General features: G+C 35.0%; 1 protein-coding gene across 1 annotated transcript; it reads right to left on the bottom strand.

Annotated features, from left to right (window-relative positions):
• Positions 1-4,898: 4,898 nt before the first annotated feature.
• LOC106334512 (glutathione S-transferase T3-like) lies at positions 4,899-6,055 on the bottom strand. Its single transcript, XM_013772804.1, has 2 exons — positions 5,260-6,055; positions 4,899-4,960 (listed from the first exon to the last, which is right to left on the bottom strand). The coding sequence occupies exons 1-2, from the start codon at positions 6,053-6,055 to the stop codon at positions 4,899-4,901; spliced, it is 858 nt and encodes a 285-aa protein (XP_013628258.1).
• Positions 6,056-10,338: the final 4,283 nt, after the last annotated feature.

Genomic DNA, 10,338 nt, shown 5'->3' on the forward strand with positions numbered 1-10,338 from the left:
GTTGTGTTCATCACATAGTGGAGCATTGTAGTGAAACCGAAGGGTTTGCACATCTCAGGTTTCTGTTTCTGTTTATTATTCTTATGTCTTGTTGTTCTCATATAAATTTTATTAATCTCAGGTGTTGTGTTCATCACATAGTGGAGCATTGCAGTGGTCTTCTCGTGTTGTGTCACAAACGTGGAAAAGCAGAAGTGTTTTGTTGTTTTCTTGTGTCAGTCTTATGTCTTTGTTGGTTTGTTGTGTCACGGAAGTAGCTATGTCTTTCTTGGTTTGTTGTGTCACGGAAACAGCTTGGTCTTTCTTGTTTTGTTGTGTCACAAGACTGCTGTTGGGTTTGTTGTTTTCTACTCTCATTGTCTTTAAATGAAATGAAGTACTCTAGTTTGTAATGAAATGAAAGTATTCTAGTTTCTTTGTGTCATTTGTAGTTTCAGTGTTCATCGCCAATATCATCTCTTTCTCATATTCTCGTTTCTCAATCACATATCATCAAAATATCATCGCCAATATCATCTTCTCTTTCTCATACCAAGGGCTGCAACAAAACATACCAAGGGGTACAACAAAACAAGGGCTGCATAAAGAGATACTCCGTAAGGCAAGTTCACAAACATTCATCATAGTTTTTTTTTTTAATGAAGGTGATTAAGAAGGGGTAAGTTATATTTTTTCCAACCTTGTATAATATGAAGCTTCATGACAAAAAAAAATATGAGGCTTAGTTTTTTTTTTTAATTGAAGGTGATTAAGAAGGGTTTTACTACTTACCAATTTTTTTTACCAACCTTATATAATATGAAGTTTCATGACAAAAAAAAAATTATAATATGAGGCTTCATGACAAAAAAAAAATATTGATGAATATTTTGATGTAGGTAACCATGGCATCTTCTTCTCATAATAATCCTGATGATTTTGATCAATATTTTGATGAATATGTTGATCAACATTTTGATCAAACGTTCGAGAATCTTGTCATTGCTTATGGTGGTCAAGAAGAGGAGAAGCCAGAAAGAAAAAAACGAGTTTATATCGAAAGAAATCGAGAAGCCGGTCATATACGATTATGGAATGATTATTTCAGTGAGACTCCTACGTGTCCTGAAAATTTATTCCGACGACGTTTTAGAATGAACAAGCCATTGTTCATGCACATTGTTGAGCGACTCTCCAACGAAGTTCAATTCTTTCGCCAAAAGAAAGATGGTCTTGGAAGGCTTGGTCTCTCTGCCCTCCAAAAGTGTACAGCAGCCATTCGTGTCTTGGCTTATGGTACTGTGGCTGATGCGGTCGACGAATATCTCCGGCTCGGGGAAACAACAACTCGGGCATGTGTGGAAAAATTTGTGGAAGGAATAATCAATTTATTCGGTGATGAGTACCTAAGAAGACCAACACCGGCTGATCTTCAACGTCTACTTGATATTGGAGAGTATCGTGGATTTCCCGGGATGATAGGAAGCATCGATTGTATGCATTGGGATTGGAAGAATTGTCCCACCGCTTGGAAAGGGCAATATTCGCGTGGTTCGGGTAAACCAACAATCGTTTTAGAGGCCGTTGCTTCATATGATCTCTGGATATGACATGCGTTTTTTGGTCCTCCAGGTACCTTAAATGATATCAATGTTTTTGACCGCTCACCTGTTTTTGATGACATAATAAAGGGTCAAGCTCCGCAAGTCACTTACTCTGTTAATGGAAGAGAGTATCATATGTCTTACTATCTGACCGATGGTATTTATCCGAAATGGTCGACTTTTATCCAATCTATTCCAGTACCACAAGGACCGAAAGCAGTTCTATTTGCTCAACGTCAAGAAGCTGTCCGAAAAGATGCGGAGCGTGCTTTTGGAGTCTTGCAAGCTCGCTTTGCCATTGTCAAAAATCCGGCACTTTTTTGGGATAAAGTCAAAATTGGGAAGATTATGAGAGCATGTATCATACTCCATAATATGATAGTAGAAGACGAACGAGATGGATACACTCAATTTGATGTTTCAGAGTTCCTACAAGGAGACGACACCGGAAGTTCACATGTCGATCTCTATTTTTCTCAAGATATGCCTACAAATATCGCCAATATGATGGGTGCTCGAACTAGAATTCGTGATAGACTGATGCATCAACAACTAAAAGCGGATTTGGTTGAACATATATGGCGTAAATTTGGAGGTGATGAAGGCTCGTTTCAAATTATTTTATTTTACTACTCTTTGTTTTTATGTTTAAATTTTAAAATCTATGTTAAAAATGTTATCTTTCAATATGATTTATTTAATAAATCAATTTTATTTTTAAAAAAATTTATAATTTTTTTTAAGAACCCTTAGTTAAGAAACTACCATTAGAGGCACAAAATCGAACAGTTTCTTAACTAGAATCCTTAAACCCACTTAAGTACATTTAATTAATTAAATAATGATTAAAGAAACCCACTTGAGTTTCATGGATAATCATGCTCTTAACCCACTCACATATAAATAGCAACTCCAACGAGACTTTTTCACTGATATCTAACAACTAATATATTAAAACAATAAAACAAGAGGAGAGAGAGTGAGGTTAAGGTTCTGAAAACTGAACCTGCAAAAAACTCTGCTGATGCATAATTCACACATGTCACATTTTTATTTGTTCACATGTCTAAAGGATAAAAACATTAATTACAAAATTATATTACATTAAAATAATATTATTTTTTAGTCAAGAAACTTGGTTTTAGAGATCAACCATTAAGAGCATGTTTATTAGTGAGACCCATTAGTGTCTCTTAAGTGGGTTGTAATGATTTTTTAATTATTAAAATTATGATAAGAGATTTTGCTAAGAGACTGTTAATTATTGGGGTTTATTGGTGGTATCTTACTTAAGGTTCTTAACAATTAAAAAAGATTAAAATTATTTTTAAACATAAAATTTTAAACAAAGATTAAATTTATTTATTAAATAAAAAAGATCAAACATAACATTTCAAACATAGATTTTAAAATAGAAACATTAAAACATTAAAACAAATATTACATAAATGAACGATAATAATTTCAAAGCGGCATCGAAGCTCTGTTGTTGTCTTGATCACTTCCGAGTTTACGCCATATATGTTCAACCAAGTCACCTTTTAGTTGTTCATGCGCTTGTCTATCACGAATTCTCGTTCGAACACCCATCTGGTTGGCAATATTAGTAGGGATATCTGTAGAATAGGTCAGATCAACATGTGAACTTCTGCTCCCTTCTCCTTGTTGGAAATCTGAGACATCATATTGAGTGTAGTCATCTTGTTCGTCTTCTATTATCATATTAAGGAGTATGATGCATGCTTTCATAATCTTCCCAATCTTGACTTTATCCCAATAAAGTGCCGGATTTTTAACAATGGCAAATCGAGCTTGCAAAACTCCGAAAGCCCGCTCGACATCTTTTCGGACAGCTTCTTGATGTTGCGCAAATAAAACTGCTTTCGACCCTTGTGGAATTGAAATAGATTGGATAAAAGTTGCCCATTTTGGATAAATAGCATCGGTGAGATAGTAAACCAAATGGTACTCTCTTCCGTTGACCGAGAAATTTACTTGCGGGGCACGACCATTTATTATGTCATCAAAAACCGGGGAGCGATCAAGAACATTAATATCATTTAAAGTACCTGGAGGTCCAATAAACGCATGCCATATCCAGAGGTCATATGAAGCAACGGCCTCTAAAACGATTGTGGGTTTTCCCGAACCACGAGAATATTGGCCTTTCCATGCAGTGGGACAATTCTTCCACTCCCAATGCATACAATCGATGCTTCCTATCATCCCGGGAAATCCACGAACCTCTCCTATATGAAGTAGACACTGAAGATCAGCCGGTGTTGGTCTTCTTAGGTACTCATCGTCGAACCAATTTATTATTGCTTCCATAAAGTTTTCCACTCATAAGCGAGCAGTGGTTGCACCGAGCCGGAGGTATTCGTCGACCGCATCAAGCGCAGAACCATATACCAACACACGAATAGATGCTTTACACTTTTGAAGTGCAGATAGACCAAGTCTTCCGGTAACGTCTTGCTTTTGACGAAAGAATCGAACTTCATTGGAGAGGCGATCAACAATACGCATGAACAATGCCTTGTTCATTCGAAATCGTCGTCTGAATAGATTTTTGGGATATGTGGGAGTGTCACTGAAATAATCATTCCATAACTGGAGATGACCTTCTTCCCGGTTCCGTTCGATAAAAACTCGTTTTTTTCTTCTCCTCCTTTCATCTTCTTGATTACCATAAACATTGCACAAATTGTCAAATGTTTCATCGAAAGTTTGATCAAAATATTGATCAAATGTTTGATCGAAAATTTCATCGAAAGTTTGATGAGAAGAAGAAGCCATGAGAGGTTGGTTTTACAATGTTGTTTACGATATGGAAATTTTTGATAAAAGATAGTGAGAATGGAGAGAAGAATGAGAGATAGTGTGAGATTAAATATAGAGAGAATGGGAGATTAAATATAGAGAAAATGGGAGATTAAATATTTTAGAGAATGGCTTGTGAGAATAAAGATAGAGAGATGGCTTGTGAGAGTAGAGATAGAGAGATGGCTTGTGAGAGTGGAGATAGAGAGATGGCTTATGTTATGAATATATAACAACATCAACACTTACGAATATATAACAACATCAACACTCGAACACTATACAAAGACAACACTAAACTCCAAAGCCCCGTGACCTCTCTCTTTTGCTCTAACACTATACAAAGACAAGACTCCAAAGACCCGTGAAGACTCCAAAGACAATGTGATTACAAGACTCCAAAGACACGTTATAAGACTCCAATGACACATTACAAGACTCCAAAGACCTCTGTCTTTTGCTTTACACCCGTGACCAGACTCCAAAGACCCGTTAGAAGACTCCAAGGACCCGTGAACTCTTTCTTTTGATTTTGACTCCAAAGACCCGTGAACCTGCAAGAACAAAATGAAAATACGATCAAACACATTGAAACATGAAACCATCAAACACATTTTATACATAAAACTTTCAACTACATTTTATACATGAAACTTAAAGAGAGACCATCTTAACAGGAAACTTAAAAACGAAACAGAGCTTAAACATGAAACAGGAAATTAAACTTCAACATGAAACATGAAACAGGAAATTAAACTTTAACATGAAACTAATTGGACATCAAGTCACTAATCAGCTTCTTCTTGAGGGCATCTTCACACTCAGATAGAGGTTCTTTTTTTTCCAATAAAACCTTCAAGGAGACTCATCTTACACAACATTGATTTGGCGGCCAAATCCTGCTGTTTGATTGTCCACATCGTCTGGAACCCATTCATCGTCTGCTCATCTACCACCGGCTTCTTAGCACTCATCTTTGCGGCCTTCACACCCGGGGAACGCTTGGGGCAAGTTGCTTGAGAGCTTGAGGAATCAGCACCGTCCTCACACTTCCTCTTCTTCGAGCTCCCTTCGGTTTTAGAAGTAGCAAGCTCGCACCACTTCTGGTCGTGGCGCAGTTCCTTCCAAGCGTGTTCAAGAGTGAATCTCTGCTTGTAGTTGTTGTAGAAGATTTGATGAGCAAGCTTGAGAACATCAGTCTCGTTCTGGCTGCTCGTTTTCTCTCTAGTAGTCGCTTCGCACGAGCCACAGAACTTTGACACAAGGTCATTGATCCTGTGCCATCGTTGCTTGCAATGGCTTGGCTCTCTCTCTTCACAGCCAGCAACCAGAGGACTAGCAGCGAAGTAGGCAGCTATTCTTTTCCAAAAACCGAAGGATTTTTGCTCGTTCCCAACCACTGGATCCTTGCTCGTGTTTAACCATGAACTGATCAGGACCACGTCATCCGTTGGTGTCCATTTGCGTCTTCCTTTACGCTCCGCCGCAGTGTCTCCCCCATAGTTTGAAGCATCGGTCCCAAGACTGCTTTGAAATGGAACTTGTGATGAAGATAGTTCAACACTATCTTCATTGTTACCAAACGAAAGAGTTTGTTGACTAAGTAGTTCAACAAACTTTGAGTGAGAAGAAAATGGATAAGAATCCATATCAGGAGGACGAAAACAACAAAAGTAAGAAAAAGGGAAGAGATAATGAAAAGAAGAGAGGTGAGAAAGTTGGAAGAGCATCACACGGTTTAGAAATTGAAGAGAGGGATCAAGCATTGATCAGAAGCAACCATAACTGATTAGACATTTATCTAATAGCATTCATCACACAACACAATCGCCACACATTTATCTAAGAGCATTCATTTCAGTCTAACTATAAACTGTATTTATTACCTAATAAGCCAACCATTATCTTACACTAACCACTCTATTTATTATCTAAGCATTGATCATTTCAGTTCGTTTCAAACAAGCGTACACTCGATTTTAATTCAACAGAGCTAAAAGAAACGTTATACATCTAGAAAGGTCAAAGAGAAAGTACCTTTACGATGGTGGCGTTTTTTGTCTGACAAAGAGACTACATTGTGCACACATTCACGGCTCTTGATCAATCCTGCAGCCACACAAACACAGAAAACAAATGACTCTCTGAAACGCTTTCAAAGAAGAGTAAACTCGTCAACTACCAGACTAAAGACAGAGGATGTATCGAAAGCTATTTATTACATTTACCTAACACTAACCCACGATTTAAATCACACATTGATAACACTTTCAATTCAAACTTCAAAACAATGTAAAGAAACTCTTCGAGTAAACTCCAAACAAACACCAAAACTATTTAAACCGGTCCACAATTTGTTTTGATTGAGAATCATACCTCCATCGTTTTCATCTCCATCTCAGCCTTTCTCTTCTCATGATTCTCCCAAGCCAGTATCTACACTTCCTCGATCTTATACCTAATCACATTCCAGCAAAAGAATCAAACCTCAATCACTGGTACATAATGAAGCCATGAACTTGTGTGATGTCTAAATCAAACCATCTAAAGACAAAATGACGATGAGGAAGGAGCAAAATATATCTAATTACACCAAGACACCATCTACCTCGGACGGCCTCTTCATCACTCCACCTAAAAACAAAACAGACAGGGACAAATCAAAAATAAAACAGAGGATATGTATTTTGAAATTGACGATGAAGAAGGAAAGAATCTACCTGGCTCATGCCTCTTCATCAATCAACCTAAAGACACAAAAACACCAACATATCAAAACAAATCAGAGATGATTTTGAAAGATTCACGAAGATGAATCAAAGACATGCATGCTTGAAAGATTGAAACATAAACATATAGGAGCCTCAGATTTACCTTTTCGATTCACCTCAGCCGCAAGCGACGCCGTTGTTACCCGTCTCAGAGAGCCACCGATAGAGCGAGAGGTCGGCGTTTTCCTTGGTCGTAGAGCGAGAGGTCGGCGTTTTCTTTGGTCGATGACAGCCACCGATGGAAAGGTCTCTGTTTTCCTTCGTCGCCGACACCCACCGATAGAGCAGTCGCCGTTTCGTCGACGAGAGGCGCCGAGACGAAAGGGCGTTTTCTTTGGTCGATGACAGCCACCGATGGAAAGGTCTCTGTTTCCCTTCGTCGCCGACACCCACCGATAGAGCCGTCGCCGTTTCGTCGACGAGAGGCGCCGAGACGAAACAATCGCCTTTCAAATCGCCATCGTCTTTCGTTTAGCGAAGGAGAGAAGACGCAAAGAAAGAGAAGCAAAAATGAAACTCCTTTCTCGAAACCCCGACACCGCTCGACCCCCCATTCATAGCGCGGCACGTGGCCCGTAAGGGACGCCCCTTCACGCTCCTAATTAAGCTACGCCCCTTCCTTTAATTCCCTTTCTTCTTAAATATTAAAAGCCCAAATATTCTAACAAACCCACTTAAGGGACACTTAAGGGACCTTAATAAACATGGTCTAAGGTTGCTCTAAATCTCTCATCAACGTATGGGACTCATTGTATTAATCTTCCCCAAAATGTTACAACCAGTTCTTTTATCTATGATGTTTAGTTCTTTTGTTCTATGTCTTCGATATTATAATTAACTTGTCAGATAATCGATACAACCATTATTTTTACAGTTTTCTGATTTTTACAAACATTATATATGTTTAAGTAAATTAAAAAATGTCCAGCTAACAATTATAATACTCTAATTTTTTGAATATTTCATTTCAATATCTTTCATATCAAAATTTATAAAATTTTAAATACCTCCTTAATTTGTTAATAAATATTTATATATTATTATAATTATAATAATTTTAATTGGATTGCAACAATAAAAAGGAACTTAATAACAATAATTAAATTATTAATCCAAATAATAAATTTAACAATTTTAAATTTTTAATTAAGTTTATATACTCAGAAAATAACACCAGTTAATGAATTTTAAAATAAATTTTATTTTTAAAATATAGGACTAATAGTAATTTATTTATTAAAAATTTAAATTAAAAAATAATATACATTTACTTAATAAGGAAAAAATATCGAAATAAGGACAATACATTTACTTAATATTTAGTTTGATTATAATTATATGTATATATCGTTACGTAAATTATAAAATAATAAAAATAAATTTTAAACATGTTAAAGTTAAAATGATGATTTTATTGAATTAATATGACTTTTGAATACGGGTTAAAACTTAACATATCTACGGATATATTTTGTGTTTGTTTTGAAAATTATTTATCATAATCTCAAATAATGTTTATATTTAACACTTCAAATATTTTTTAAAAATTTCAAAAAAATATATTTAAAATAAAACAATTATAGATGCATTAAAACTGAAAATAAAAATAATATTATCAATAAATTATTTATCATATAACATTTTAATTTTTGAAGAAATGATCAGATGTTTTTTTAATCTTAATTTTTTTTAGTCATCAAAACTTTAGCCTATCTAAGAACTATCAAATATATTATATTTAAAATTTAAATATAAAATATGTACAAAATTAAAAATATATAATTTAGAAATTTATAGTTATCATTATTTTAAATATTCAACAAATATCTGGATAAAAAATAACTGATATATATTCTGGAAAATATTTTTTTATAAAAAATATTCTGGAAAATATGGAACAAAACACGTTTGTTGATAGATTAGGAAACCTTGTGTCTTAATTGCGTAGCCCTAAAACCCAGCCATGTATCGTTTACGTATGGTGTGGTTACTTTCATGTATGTCAACGTACAAACTGCATATATTTTTTGACTAAGAAGATACAAATTGCATACATTTTACAAATTGCATATATTAAAAGAAGATACAGCTACATGTTTCATATAAAACAAGATACAGCTATATATAAGATCAAAGTCAACCAACTAATGCGTATTTTGTTAAATACGTCAAGATCTACAACCAGGTTAATTGAAAAAAAAAAAAGATACAGCTACATGTTTCATATAAAACAAGATACAGCTATATATAATATCAAAGTCAACCAACTAATGCGTATTTTTGTAAATACGTCAAGATCTACAACCAGGTTAATTGAAAAAAAAAGGAAATTGCATTCAACTTTCAAACAAATTATAATTCATTGTATGATAAAAAGATCTAGCTTGCAAATATGTATTGTGTCTTTTGTATAATTAATGTCATTATACTCTTGTATACAACCGGTGAAACCTGCACAAAGAAAACAAAATTTAATTAATAATTTGTAACTGTAAAAGGTAAAACGTGGTCTTTCATTACTCACATATCTTTTTGAATTGAATTTCTTCTCACCAAAAGAACAATAAATTGTGATAAAGAAAAGACAACGATGCAGGCATAGACGGGTGAACACACACAACAACTCTTTCATTTCTTTTCTTTCTTTTTCTTGTTTTGATACTCTATTTTTGTTTCTGTTTTTGTTTTAAAGATCCAGTGGTGAAGAAAAGACAACGATGAAGACGTAGACTGTGAGCACACACCACAACTCTTTCATTTTTTTTCCTTTTTTTCTTAAATCAATTGATTCTCACAATCATGCTTTTGTTTTCATACTCTGTTTTCGTTTTTGTTTTTTGTTTGTTTTACAGATCCAGTGGTGAAGATCAACGACGTCGAGTCGGTAAAAGCGTCGTCGTGTCGGAAAAAAGAGAGAAGATGAAAACGATCTCTATATAGTTGTGAAGAATAATGATGGTGAACGAAATGAATGTGTATCAGCCTGTTTAAATAAAGAAGAATTGAAGAAGATGAACTCGCCGTCTATACTATATTCAGTGAAAGGAATGTATAATATATATTCTTGAGTGTAGCTATCTATGTAAGGTTACCATACTATTTGAGAAATATTTCTATACTACTCCTTAAAAATGTAATAATCTGTCATGTTTTTAAATTTG

The sequence above is a fragment of the Brassica oleracea genome, chromosome C1 (genome assembly GCF_000695525.1).
Source record: "Brassica oleracea var. oleracea cultivar TO1000 chromosome C1, BOL, whole genome shotgun sequence".
In the NCBI taxonomy this organism is placed as follows: Eukaryota; Viridiplantae; Streptophyta; class Magnoliopsida; order Brassicales; family Brassicaceae; genus Brassica; species Brassica oleracea.

Excerpts from the sequence above, each read along its gene's own strand:
- LOC106334512 (XM_013772804.1), bottom strand. The coding sequence starts at position 6,055 with ATGGATTCTTATCCATTTTCTTCTCACTCAAAGTTTGTTGAACTACTT. Across the intron at positions 4,961-5,259 it reads TAAGATGAGTCTCCTTGAAG|GTTCACGGGTCTTTGGAGTC; the intron begins GTTTTATTGGAA and ends TTGTTCTTGCAG.